Source organism: Diceros bicornis (assembly GCF_020826845.1).
Source record: "Diceros bicornis minor isolate mBicDic1 chromosome 13 unlocalized genomic scaffold, mDicBic1.mat.cur SUPER_13_unloc_1, whole genome shotgun sequence".
Taxonomy (NCBI): Eukaryota; Metazoa; Chordata; class Mammalia; order Perissodactyla; family Rhinocerotidae; genus Diceros; species Diceros bicornis.
This window is the reverse complement of record NW_026690866.1, coordinates 4,119,129-4,133,155: the sequence shown is the minus strand read 5'-3', so window position 1 is coordinate 4,133,155 and position 14,027 is coordinate 4,119,129. Positions and strand designations below refer to the sequence as shown.

The 14,027-nt window shown below is 40.5% G+C and overlaps 1 protein-coding gene across 3 annotated transcripts; it reads left to right on the top strand.

The window, feature by feature from the left end:
* The first annotated feature begins 305 nt into the window (after positions 1-305).
* Positions 306-4,200, top strand: LOC131401700 (mucin-16-like). 3 transcript variants are annotated; one of them, XR_009217855.1, is made up of 2 exons: positions 306-537; positions 4,184-4,200. XR_009217855.1 is itself a non-coding variant. In XM_058536920.1 (2 exons), exons 1-2 carry the CDS (start codon positions 346-348, stop codon positions 916-918), a joined length of 225 nt encoding a protein of 74 aa, XP_058392903.1. In that variant the 5' UTR covers positions 306-345; the 3' UTR covers positions 919-945. The 3 variants fall into 3 exon arrangements, 1 of the variants encoding a protein (XP_058392903.1); XM_058536920.1 differs by lacking the exon at positions 4,184-4,200 and adding an exon at positions 886-945; XR_009217854.1 differs by lacking the exon at positions 4,184-4,200 and adding an exon at positions 2,682-2,845 and having other exon boundaries at positions 521-537.
* Positions 4,201-14,027: the final 9,827 nt, after the last annotated feature.

Genomic DNA, 14,027 nt, shown 5'->3' with positions numbered 1-14,027 from the left:
CCTTCAAACCCTGTCCCTCCTGCTCCTCCTCCTCCTCCTTCCTCCCCAGCTGGATCATTGTTCAAGAAGAGCAACCTGGGCCCCTTCTACTCAAGTTGCAGACTGGTCTCCCTCAGGTGAGACCCTCCCCTCAGCATTTGCCCCTAATGACCTCTTTTGTGACCACCCCTATCTGTCACCCCACTGTACTCCCATTTCCTCCTTCCTGTTCTGGCCCCCACCCCCAGAGGTTTCAGGACCTCTCTCTAGAGTCCCCACATCCCTCTCTCCCCAGGCCTGAGAAGGATGGGACAGCCACCAGTGTGGACGCTGTCTGTACCCACCACCCTGACCTCGTGGGCCACCATGCCTCTGTGCTGGGAGCTGAGAGTCTCCACCTGTCTGCTCTTCCTCTCCGTGGCTCCAGGCTCTGCAGCCCAGAGTTTATGCATCCAGAGAGAGCACCAGCTACATTTCTGCATCATCAGCTGGAACCTCAGCAACTCGGAGCCCACATCCTTGGAGTACACCGCCCTGCTCGGGGACACCCAGGACCAGGTGGGGTCTCCCTCTCCCGTCTCTCCTTGCCCTAAGTGCACAATCATTCCTCCATCTGACTTACATCTGTTATGTGATTGTTTCAACCCTTCATTTTCCCTGCATGTCTGGGTTCTCTCAGTGTCCAGAGGTGATGTCCTAGCTGCCATCCCCATTTCTCACATGGGTAAACTGAAGCTCAGAAATGGGAGTATTGTGCTTAAGGTCACACAGTGAGTTAGGGAGAGAGCCAGGATTTGAAGTCAGATCTCCCTTGCCCCAAGGTCTGTGATCTTTCACTGGCACCAGTGGCGCCTTGCATCCCCAGGAGACCTCCACCTCACCCACTCTCCCTCACGTTTGTTCTAGGTCACCAAGCTCTACAGAGGCAGCCAGCTTTGAGACATATTTCACTCCTGCCTGGTCACCAACTTGATGTAGCTTGAGGAGATTGGAAGCATTGGCTGAGCTGGTGGCTGATGACTCTGAGCTCCCATGACACATCATTGATCTGGAAGTCACTTACATCGTGCCCATTCTGCCCCACATCCCTGTCAACTAATCCTAACATCTCCTTCCATAGGTTTTCGGGGGATGAGAAAAGCATTAACATTTGGTGCCACCAACCTCCAGCATCCTGCTCCTCCTCCTCTTTTGGAGACTTTCAACAAATATCAGCAGTCTAACTGTGCTCTCCAATAGTGGAGCCGCTAACCACATGGGGCAATTTAAATTTTTTATACACCTATTAGTATACGATTCACATATTATGTGTGGGGAGGAGTGTATTTTTTAGGTTTTTCTATATTCAATATCTTCTCATCTGCAAAACAAATAGTTTTACCTCTTCCCTTCCAATCTGGGTTTCTTTTTTTCCTTTTTCTTGCCTAATTGCCCTCATTAGAACCTCTAGTACCTGTGATTAACATACGAGATATGGGAAGACATCATTGTCTTGTCCCTGGTCTTAGGGGGAAATTTTCAGTCTTTCACCATTGAATATGGTGTTAGCCGTGGGTTTTTCATCGATGCTGTTTATAGGTTGAGAAAGCTTTTTTGTATTCCTAATTTGTTGAGTGTTTTCTTTTTTAGACATGAAGGGCGTTGTATTTTGTAAAATTATTTTCTGTATATGTGCTCGAGATTTCGTGGTATTTGCCCTTATTCTATTAATATTGTGTAATACATCATCCAGTTTTCAGATATTAAGCCAACCCTTCAACTAGAGGTGAGAGATTAAGATGGTCTCAAGTCTTTCCTGGGCGTGCCACAGCCCTGAGCATTTGTTGCCTTCTAGATGCCCGCAAATACACTGGAGCTTTTCAAAGCCCCTTGTGGACATCTCATTCCCCCAATTTTTCTTCTGAGTTTTTGGCTCACCATTGCCTGCCTCAGCTGGTGTCACTCCCTCAGGCAGCTACAATAGAAAACAATTAGCCCTGAATATTTTTAGCAAGTGTCCTGGGGACAGACTTTCCTCCCTGGGCAAGCTCTGAGTCAAGTAACATCAAGCCCTGAACATGGGGCTTTTTCGGGAAGCTGCCAGGCAGGTCAGCTAGTGACAGTTCAATGGGGATGGCTCTTTTCAGAGCTCCAAACCCATCATTTCTGCTTGGCTGCTGGTTGTCTCAGCTACCATGGTTCTGAGACTGATGGTTTTCAAAGTTATGCAAGATATTGTGAGAGCAGGATGGGATAGTGCAAGTTATAATGCCACAAAGTTTGCTCCTGTTATCAAGATTCTACCATGTTTCTTCACTAAACCCTCCTCAGATTCTTACAAGCCATTGATTAATTTCTAGACTTTTGAAAAGTTGATTTTGACCTTTTTTTTACCAGTGTATTCATTGTTTTTATGCATTTGCAGAGGTCCTTTCTCAAATGTTTCAAAAATGTTCTCCCTGTGGTTATTTATTTATAAATTAATTACTTAAAATGAAATTACGTGATAAATTGAGTTCCACACTCACACACACTAGCCACATTTTAAGTGCTTGATAACAACACGGGGCTAACAATGATTGTATTTGGTAGTGCAGACAAATGTTTACATTATTGCAGAAAGTTATCTTGGACAGGACACAGAGGCAGGGAATCTAGAATCAGGGTAGAATTCTAGACACCCTTGTTCATCCCTTGTGCCCTTCCAGGTCTGTCCCCCACAGTAACCACACTGGAGTGGACTCCCTGTGTACCTTGCCGCCTTGGCACAGAGACTGGACAGAGTTGCCATCTAGGAGGAATTCCTGTGGCTGACCCAGAATGGACCCAGCTGCAGAACTTGACCCTGGTCAGGAAGAGTGTCCTTGGGAATGATAAGGCTCCCTGGTCATTGTGAAAGGAAATGCGGACTTTCTGGGGATTCTGGATGCCTGGGGCTGAGAGAGCATTGAACTTTCTCAGGCTGGCAGGAGGTGGCATAGACCCCCAGTCTTTACCCACCATTGAGAGAGAGAAATGGACACCAGTGTAATATAGGAGGCCGTCACCTTCTCCTAGACAACTCTGTGACCTCAAGCTAGGCACCTACCCTCTCTGGACTTTTGTTTCCTTATCTCTGCACTGAAAGCCACTGGGCCAGATGGTCAGTGAGGGTCTCCAGCTGTGTGTGAAGAAGACTTACAGGTTTGGGCGTCATGTGGTTTCTGATCCACAGGCTATAGTTTACCCAGTCCCGCTCCAGATGAGCACCAATGCGCTAGAACTTTCTGCAGTGTTGGAATGTTCTATATCTGTGCTCTCCAGTGCATAGTCACATGTGGCTGTTGAGTACTCGAAAGATGGTATTGTGACTGGTCTTTATTTGTACTGATTTTTAATGTTACTGAGGTACTAGATTTTTTATTTTATTTAACTAAAATTAATTTTAATTCAAAAAGAGACTTGTTGCTGCTCCATATCAGACAGCACACCTCTAAGAGTTTGTCTGGATAGAGGTACAAGTAGAGGGACCTGCACCCTTCCACCCATGCCCACTGGGTGCTGTGTGTCCTCACCTCCTGGAGTTTATGTTGTAGCTGGCAATAACAAGAATAGAGAATTCAAACTTATCAATTATTTGATGTGAACAAACTCATACTTGGAGGTGGTAATCAGAGAAGACTTCCTGCAGGAAGTTACATTGTAGGTTAATTCTAGAAAATGAATATTAAGCAAATAGATAGAGGAGAAGGGGATGATGTGTTTCCAGGCATGGAAGAACACATTTGAGTGGGATTTTACAAATTTAGAGAGATCCCATAGGCTTGCCAACTATGATGACCCATTCTCCCCCCGACCGTCCTAAGAAAGTCCAGGCCAAAATCATTCCTCTGTGCCCAGAGGTATGAATTTGGTTTAATTTATTACACTTTTGTTCTGTGATAATGGTCTTGGATTTTGTAGCAAAGTGTGTTCACTTTTTAGAGATGGAAACTAAAATTGTTTGAAACATCATGATGTCTACTTGACTTTAATATTTCATTGAAAACATTTGATGAATCAAGGGTGGCAAGTGTTAATAATTTATACATTGATGAAATATTGTTTTAATTGGATGGAATATACGTTGTTAAATCTAGATGGTGCATGTTTATGAAACTGTTCCTTTTATTTTTCTGTGTCTAAAAAGTTTTATTAAAAAGAGTGAAACACACTCACATGCATTCTCCATTTCATTCACTTCCAGAATATTTTCCCAATAGATATGACACCTTGACTGAGAAACCTTTTAAACCTGCAGGAAGTCCTAGCCCATGGTAGGGGATGAGTATCTTGATGCTGTGTCTCATCAAAGAGAACCATGTGCACAGTGTCTTGGATGATGAAGAATGTTGGCCAACCCTTGTCAAGGAGAGTTGAGGCACAGTGGGGTCACCAGGAGCCCTGGGGTGATGACAGGACATGGCTCACCACACCACTTGTCTCCCCAGACCTCCCCTTCTGGGCCCTCATCCTCATCTGCTTGGCGGGCCCCCTGGTGCTCATCACAAACCTGATGTGCTGTCTCCTGGCAAGCCATGACGTGTTGATTGTCTTCTTACTATTAGGTTGTAAGAGGTCTTTATATATTATAAATACACATCCTTTTCTAGGGATATGATGTGCAGATGTTTTCTCCCAGTCTGTGTGTGGCTTGCCTACTCCTTCACAACATGAGTCATTGGGGAAATGTAAGTGACAGTCACCATAAGATTCCACCACACTTGAGAATGGCTAAAATTAAAAAAACTGACTATAGCAAATGTTGTTGAAGATGTCAAGTCACTGAAACTCTCATCAGTACTGGTGAAAAATAGCTTGGATGCGTCTTTAATAATTACATATGTCTAACCAGCCATTCCTTTCCTAGGAATTCATCTAAGGGAAATAAATACATATTTCTATACACAGACTTGTACACACATGTTGATAACAACCTAGTTATAGTAGACAAAAACGGAAAACAACTCAAATGTCCATCTACTGGTGAAAGGATACACAAAGTGTGGTATATCCCCACAGTGGAATACTATTCAGCCATAAAAAAGAATGAATTATTTTTTTCTTTTTTAATTATTTTCTTGAAATTATAAAGGGTTTTAACATTGTGTAATTTCGGGTGTTCATTATTATCTGTGAATTTCTGTATAGACTACATCGTGCTTACCACAAGTAGTCTGACTTTTATCCATACCATGCACATGTGCCCCTTTAACTCTTTCACTAAACCCCCAGCCCCCTTCCCCTCTGGTAAGCACTAATCTGTTCTCTTTATCCCTGTGTATGTTTATCTTCTACATATGAGTGAAATCATGCATATACCTTTGTCTGGCTTATTTCATTTAACATCATATCCTCAAGGTCCATCCAGGTTGTTGCAAACAGGACGATCTTGTCTTTTTTTCCTGGCTGAGTAGTATTCCATTGTATATAATACATACCACATCTTCTTTATCCATTCATCTGTAGCAGGGCACTTGGGGTGCTTCCATGTCTTGGCTATTGTGAATAATGCCACAGTGAACACAGGGGTGCGTAAATCTCTTTGAATTGTTGATTTCAATTTTTTTGGATAAATACCCAGTAGTGGGATAGCTGGAAGTTATGGTATTTCTATTTTTAATTTTTGAGAAATCTCCATACTGTTTTCCCCGGTGGCTGCAACTGTGTGCATTCCCACCAGCAGTGTGTGAGGGTGCTCTTTTCTCCTTATCATCTCCAACATTTGTTATTTTTTTTGTCTTGGGAGATATAGCCATTCTGACAGGTGTAAGGTTATCACTCATTGTAGTTTTGATTTGAATATCCCTAATAATTAGTGATGTTATACATCTTTTCATGTGCCTGTTGGGCTTCTGTATATCTTCTTTGGAAAAATGTCTGTTCATATCCTCTGCCCATTTTAGATTGGATTATCTTTTTTTTTGTTGTCGGGTGTATGAGTTGTTTATATATTTTGGAAATTAACCCCTTGTCAGATATATGATGTGCAAACATTTTCTCCCAGTTCGTGGGTTGTCTTTTCGTTTTTTAATTTTTTTGAGGAAGATCAGCCCTGAGCTAACATCCGTGCTAATCCTCCTCTTTTGTTCTGAGGAAGACCGGCTCTGAGCTAACATCTATTGCTAATCTTCCTACTTTTTTGTTTTCCCCAAAGTCCCAGTTGATAGTTGTATGTCATAGTTGCACATCCTTCTAGTTGTTGTATGTGGGACACGGCCTCAGCATGGCCGGACAAGCGGTGCATCTGTGCGCATCTGGGATCCGAACCTGGGCCGCCAGTAGCGGAGCTCGTGCACTTAACCACTAAACCACGGGCCTGACCCTGTCTTTTCGTTTTGTTCATCATTTCCTTTGCCTTACAGAAGCCTTTTAGTCTCATGTAGTCCCACTTGTATATTTTTTCTTTTCTTTCCCTTGCTTGAGTAGACATAGTATTGGGAAGGGTGCAGAAAAGACTGATGTCAAAGACTGTACTGCGTATATTTTCTTCTAGGAGTTTTATGATTTCAAGTGTTAGATTCAAGTCTTTTATCCATTTCGAGTTAATTTTTGCGTATGGTGGAAGATAATGATCTACTTTCATTCATTTGCATGTGGCTGTCCTGTTTTCCCAACAGCATTTATTGAAGAGACTTTCCTTTCTCCATTGTATGATCTTGGCTGCTTTGTCAGAGATTAACTGACCACAGATGTGTGGTTTTTTTTTTCTGAGCTTTCAGTTCTGCTCCATTGATCTATGAGTCTGCTTTTGTGCCAGTACCATGCCATTTTCATTACTGTAGCTATGTAATATATTTTCAAGTTAGGATTGTGATTCCTCCAGGTTTGTTCTTTCTTCTCAGGATTTCTTTGGCTATTTGAGGTCTTTTGTTATTCCATATATCATTTAGGATTCTGTGTTCTGTTTCTATGAAGAATGTCATTGGGATTCTGATTGGGATTGCTTTGAATCCGTAGATTACTTTAGGTAATATGGACATTTTAACTGTGTTTATTCTTCCAATCCATGTGCATGGAATATCTTCCCATTACTTCAGGTCATCATTGATTTCTTTCAATAATGTCTTACAGTTTACATTGTATAGGTCTTTAACCTCTTTGGTTAAATTTATCCCTAATCACTTTTTTCATTTTGTTGCAGTTGTAAATGCGATTGTACTCTTGAGTTCTCTTTCTGTTAGTTCATTATTAGAGTATACAAATGCAACTGCTTTTTGTTAGTTGATTTTGTACGCTGCAACTTTGCTGTAGTGGTTGATTATTTCTAATAGTTTTCTGATGGATTGTTTTGGGTTTTCTATATTTACAATCATGTCATCTGCAAACAGCAAGAGTTTAATTTCTTCCTTTCCAGTTTAGATTTCTTTTATTTCTTTTTCCAGCCTAATTGCTCTGGCCAAAACCTCCAGTACTATGTTGAATGGGAGTGGCGAGAGTGGGTACCTTTGTCTTCTTCCTGTTCTCAGAGGAATGGCTTTAAGTTTTTCACCATTAAGTATGATGTTGGCTGTGGGTTTGTGATATTTGACCTTTATTGTGTTGAGGTACTTTCCTTCTATACCCATTTTATTGAGAGTTTTTATCATAAATGGATGTTGTGTTTTGTCAAATCCTTTCTCTGCATCTGTCTAGAGGATCATGTGATTTTTATTCCTCATTTTGTTATTGTGGTGTAGCACATTGATTGATTTGCGGATGTTGAACCTTCCCTGCATCCCTGGTATAAATTCCACTTGATCATGGTATATGATCCTTGTAATATACTGCTGTGTTCGATTTGCTGATATTTAGTTGAGGATTTTTGCATCTGTGTTCATCAGCGATATCGGCCTGTAATATTCCTTCTTTGTGATGTCCTTGCCTGCTTTTGCTGTCAGGGTGATGTTGGCCTCATAGAATGAATTATGAAGTCTTCCAACTTCTTCAACTGCTTGGAATAGTTTCAGAGGCATAGGTATTAAATCTTGTTTGAATATTGTGTAGAATTCTCCAGAGAAGACATCTGGTCCTGGACTTTTGTTTTTTGGGAGGTTTTTGATGACCATTTCGATCTATTTACTTGTGATTTGTCTGTTCATTTTCTCTGTTTCTCCTTGAATCAGTTTTGGGAGGTTGTATGAATCTAATAATTTATCTATTTCTTTTAGGTTATCCAATTTGGTGGCATGTAAGTCGTTCAGTGTATTCTTTTATTTTCCTTTGGATTTCTGTGGTATCTGTTGTAATTTCTCCTCTTTCATTTCTAATTTTATGTGTTGAGCCTTCTGTCTTTTTTTCTTAGTGAGTCTGGCTAAGGGTCTGTCAGTTTTGTTTCAATCTTCACAAGAACCAGCTCTTTGTTTCATTGATCCTTTCTACAGTTTTTTTAGTCTCTATTTCATTTATTTCTGCTCTAATTTTTATTATTTCCCTCATTCTGCTGACTTTGGGCTTCATTTGTTCTTCATTTTCTGATTCTATTAGGTGTAGTTTAAGGTACTTATTTGGTATTTTTCTTGTTTGCTGAGATGCGCTTGTATTGTTATGAATTTCCTTCTTAGAACTGCTTTTGCTGCATCCCATAAGAGTTGTTTTGTTGTCTTTTCATTTTCATTTGTCTTCAGGTATTTTTTGATTTCTCCTTTGATTTGTTCATTGATCCAATGTTTCTTCAGTCGTGTGTTCTTTAGTCTCCACATATTTGTAACTTCCCCATCTTTTGTCTTGTAGATGATTTCTAGTGTCATAGCATTGTGGTCAGAAAAGAAGCTTGATATGATTTCAATCTTAAATTTATTCAGGCTTGCCTTGTTTCACAACATATGGTCTATCTTTGAGAAGGTTCCATGTGCACTTAAGAAGAATGTGTATTCCGCTTTTTTGGGAGGGTATGCTCTATATATATCAAGTTCATCAGATCATATGTTTCATTTCATTCCACTATTTACTTGTTGCCTTTCTATGCATGATCTATCCATGGATGTAAGTGGGATGTTCAGCTCCCCTGCTATTTCTGTGTTGCTGTTAATTTCTCCCTTTAGGTCTATTGATAGTTGCTTTATATTTTTTTGTGGTGTTGCGTTAGGTGCATATAACTTTATAAGTCTTATGTCCTCTTGGTGGAAAGTCCTCTTTATCATTATATACTGCCCCTCTTTGTCTCTCATAGTCTTTTTTATCTTGAAGTCTGCTTTGTCTGATATAACTATGGAAACACCTACTTTGTTTTATTTGCCATTTGCTTGGAGTATTGTCTCCCATCCATTCATTCTGAGCCTGTTTGTTTTTAGTGCTGAGATGTGTTTCCTGGAGGCAGCGTATTGTTGGGTCTTGTTTTCTAATCCACCCCACCACTCTGTGTCTGTTGATTGGAGAATTCAATCGATTTACATTTAGAGTGATTATTGATACCTGAGGGCTTAATCCCTCCTAATCTATAATTCCATTGTTTCTCTTCCTTTCAGTTTCGGACTACTATTTCATTTTGGGGGTTTTCTGTGAAAGTTTTCTCTTTTTTTATTATCTATGGCTCTGCTCTGATTCTTTGTTTGCTGGTTACTGTGAGGTTTGTATGAAGATGTCATAGATGACATAGTCCATCTTCTGAGAGCCTCTTATCTCCATTAGACTAAGCAGGTTCCATCCCTTTCCTCTTCTCCTTCTGAGTTATTGTTGTCACAAGTTATTCATTTTTGTGTTGTGCATTTGTGACTATGCTGAAGTGTTTATAGTTACTTTTTATGCTTTCCTTCCATTCTTTTTTTAAGTTATAATTAAGTATTTGCTACCTTGTTGTGAAACAGAGCTGTAGCTTTCTGATTTTGTCTGTCTATTTATCTCTTTGTTCAAAGCTTTGTAGACATTTGTCTTCTATTTGTTTCAGGTATGATGGCGTTCTTGATCATTGCTTGTATGGGACATCTAGTGACGATGAACTCCCTCAGACTTTGTTTATCTGCGAAAACTTTTATTTCTCCATTGTATCATAAAGATCATTTCACTGGATAGAGTATTCTTGGCTGAAAGTTTTTGTCTTTCAATATCTCTATTATATCATTCTATTCTTTCCTTGCCTGTAAAGTTTCTGCCAAGAAATAAGCTGAAAGCCTGATAGGGGTTCCTTTGTAGGTTATTTTCTTCTGTTTGCTTCCTTTAATATTTTTTCTTTGTCATTGGCTTTTTGCCAATTTTACTATTATATGCCTTGGAGGAGGTCTTTTAGCATTGATGTTATTAGGCCTTCTGCTGGTTTCATGTACTTGTAAGTCCGGTTCTTCCCCAGGTTTGGAAAGTTCTCAGCTATTATTTCTTTTAACAAGCTCTCTGCTCCTTTCTCCCTCTTTTCTCCTTCTGTGATACGTATAATTCTTAGGTTGCTTTTATAATTGAGTCATATATTTCTCCAAGAATTCCTTCATTTTTTAAAAATCTGAGTCCTCTCTCCTCATCTACTGAAAGCATTTCTGTATTTCAATCCTCTAAATCACTAATTCTTTCATCCATAATATCAGCTGTTTTTTAATGATTCTAGATTATTTTTTATCTCAATAATTATGTTTTTCATATCCAGAATTTCTGCTTGTCTTTTTTATAATAGTTTCAGTTTCTTCGATGAAGTATTCCTTTTCCTTATTAATTTTATTCCTGAGTTCATCGAACTGTCTGAACATTCTTGTAACTTGGTGAGTTTCTGTAATGACAGTTATTTTGAATTCTCTGTCATTTAGATTGTAAATTTCTGTGACTTCAAGGTTCGTTTCTAGAGGTTTGTCATTTCCTTCTGCTCTGAATTGTTAGTGTAGTTTCTTATGGTCTTTGATCAACTAATCTTTTGCCTGCATATTTGTGGTTGTATCAGGTCACAGATTCCACCTGCTACCGCTGTGGGGGAAGCATGAGCTGTCTTTCTGATCCCACCCCATATGCTGAAAGTTGCGTTGGTAAAGTGGGTGTTCCCATCCGCTGGGAAAGCATTAACACTGAGCTCAGAGCTGCAGCCACACGGAGGCACCTACCCAGTTGTGAGACTGCAGCACTACTATGGGTATTTGTGCCATCTGGGAAAGCATTTGCATGTGTGCATATATCTGCTGCTGCCTTTTCTCATGCTCATGCCAGCCTCTGTGCTTGGTGGGTGGGACTTCTTCACGGGTTCTGAACATTGGCCAATCATTGGGACTGCAGTGGCATGGTGGGCTTTCCAATCATCCAGGAAAGCATTCATTTGAGGGTCCAGGGCACCCGCCAACCCCTCCCAGATTTGCACCAAGGTGCATTCCTACTTTGGGGGATGCAGCAGTACTATTGGCTCTCACTCCAACCTGGGAAGCACTCGGGTGTGTGCACAGTGCTGCCAGGGAAGCATTGGGGATAGGAATGAATTCATAGTACATGCGATGACAAGAATAAATCTCAAAATAATTATTCTGAGTGAAAGAAGCCAGTAAAAAATGAGTACATAGTATATGATCCCATTTATAAAAATCCTTGGAAAATACACGAAAATCTATAAGGACATATACCAGACATATACTGGTTACCTGGGAATGAGACTGTGTTTGCAAACAGCAGGGAAGGAGGAATTAAAATGAGCATGAGGAAATTTGGGGAGGATGGGCATTCCTTTTCTCGATTGAGGTGATGGTTCAATATGTTATAATCAAAATGTATAAATTTATTCACTTTAAATGTATGCAGTTTACTGTATGTCGGTAATACCTCAATTAAGCTAGAACATGTAGGGGAAAGAGAGGGAGAGAGAGCCAAGAGAGGGAAAAGGAAAGGAAAAGAAGGACTGAGGGTGAAAATTAAGTGGACAAAAGGAAGAGGGAGACACAGGAGACATTGGGTCTCTGTGGCTTTGGCATCTCCTTCTCCTGGAGTCTCCCATACTGGGCAGCTGACTGGACCATTCTGATGCGCTCTCCTCACCTCACCTCGTCTGCCGGCGGAAGAAGGAGGGCGACTATGAGCTCCAGTGACGATGCCTGGGCTATTACCTGCCTCATGGCAACCTACGGAAGCTGCGATGAGTAGATCTGACTATATCTGATGTCCCCTTTTCCCAGCTGGGGTCCAGAGGAGCTGGGCTGGAACAGTACGAAACCACATTGGACGGACTCAGGCTCCAAGCCTTTCTAGACTTGACCCCTGACTGGCTCACAAAGGACTAAGCTGAAAGGTTTCACCTTCCTTAAGTCCTGAAAGTGACTGCAACTTCTGTCCTGTGGTGTCACACCAGTTGATCCCTCAGGGACACCAGAATTGGTGAAACCAGCACAGACATTTCCAACATGTAAAATCGTATCCCCACTTCAGTGCAAGGTTTCCCTTCTTGGGAAACTTTGGAACATCCCTCCCCTTGACTCTGTGCGGCCATCACACCCCTCTCGGTTCCTCCATATTCCTCCCCCACTGAAGCCCTGACAGTCTCATGTTCCCCTTTTCTTCTTCATTCTCTGAAGCTCAGATTCACCAGGACTTCCAGATCAATCTCCCTCAATGTCTCCTCTCCCCACTCATGGGTCCTCCATGACGGGAAACAGGCCAAGATGGGATGAGTGGGTGATACATGACTCTGCAGTCACCTTGGGCCTTGGGAGCTGAAATGACTAGATGTCTGGGAAGCCTGAATCCCAGAGTAACACCAAGGTTCTGGGAAGAGAGTATCTGCTCTGGATGTAAAAGTGAATAAAACTTGGGGGGAGAAATCTGAGGGAAAAGAAAGAGTCTTTTTTCATCTTTCTCTGTTCAGAGTCCAACTAGTCTCACAGCAGAGGCTCCCCAACAGGCAGCCCAGAGCAACCCAGGCATGAGGCAGGCTGTGCTCTTCTGCCTTGGGTCTGTGGGAACAGATTACATTTTCTGTACACACTGTGCAGACGACCACAGCTGAAGATACCCAAGGGCTGAGAATTAAAGTCACAGTCATGCTACTCGTTCATACTTTTTGTGTGTGAGCTTCACATTCTCAATCTTAAGCAGTGGTTCTCTGAGAATGCACACTCTGAGGATTATAATGATTAATAATATTAATATATTATTATTATTCATTGCATACATTATACACTGTACATTATAATTATAAATTAATGTATAATTATTATTATACATTAATATTATTATATGTTACATTATTATGATATCATTATAATGGTTAATAATCTTTATCATTATTGACTATTTAATTCTCCTAAGCAACATGACTAGCAAGCTCTGCGTGTACTATCTCAGTTACAGTCACAATATTTAGGGTTTTATATCCATTTTAAGGTAAAGATGCGTAGGATCAGAAATATTAAATAACATGACAAAGAAGGAAAAAAATTACTACAAAGCTAAATTAAACACCTATTCGCACTATGTGTCAAAGAAAGAAAGACGTTTTCTGACTTACAAACAGACTCAAAGTTGACCTCCCACAGGCCTGCAGTGAAAGAGCCGGTAAAGAATGTACATCAGGAAGAAGAAATGTTAACCCAGGAAAACATAACAGGAGTCACAAGGAAAGGAAAAAAACCGTCTGTCTAATTTAGTATTAGTTTTCAAACAAGACATTAAAAACACATTCACACCAAAATTCCAGATGATTACCACATGGAAGAATAGAGGAGAGAAGATTTAGGTAAAAAATAACTCATTTTTTAGGGAAGATATACATACTAAGATACTCTATTATTAACACACTGCTCTCAGAAACTGATAAATCTGTGGGACAAAAGTAAGTAATGATAAAGAGGATGTGAAGAGTGCAACATACTCGATCAGACAAATAGACAAATCCCAACACACTGTCTTATTGTGAGACTTGTGATGCTGAAAACAGTCGTTCTCCTGACAGCATGATACCGCAATGTCATATCAATTTTCATGAATCAAATTTCCAACGCATATAAATCTAATAACAGGGAAAATCCAGTATTTCATTGTATGCAACTAGTGATTCAACATGCAAAAAATACCAGAAAAATGAGACGCAGAAGTAGGTGTGTTTTTAGAGAAGACAGATATAACAGCTCTTTAGTGAAATGTTATGTTGGAATCTATTGCAATATTACATAAAAAGGACA

What these genes read in the sequence shown, in the direction of transcription:
- LOC131401700 (XM_058536920.1), top strand. Translation starts at nt 346, where the DNA reads ATGCCTCTGTGCTGGGAGCTGAGAGTCTCCACCTGTCTGCTCTTCCTC. An exon ending in TCGGGGACACCCAGGACCAG is followed by an intron (nt 538 to 885) that starts GTGGGGTCTCCC and finishes CGTTTGTTCTAG; the next exon opens with GTCACCAAGCTCTACAGAGG.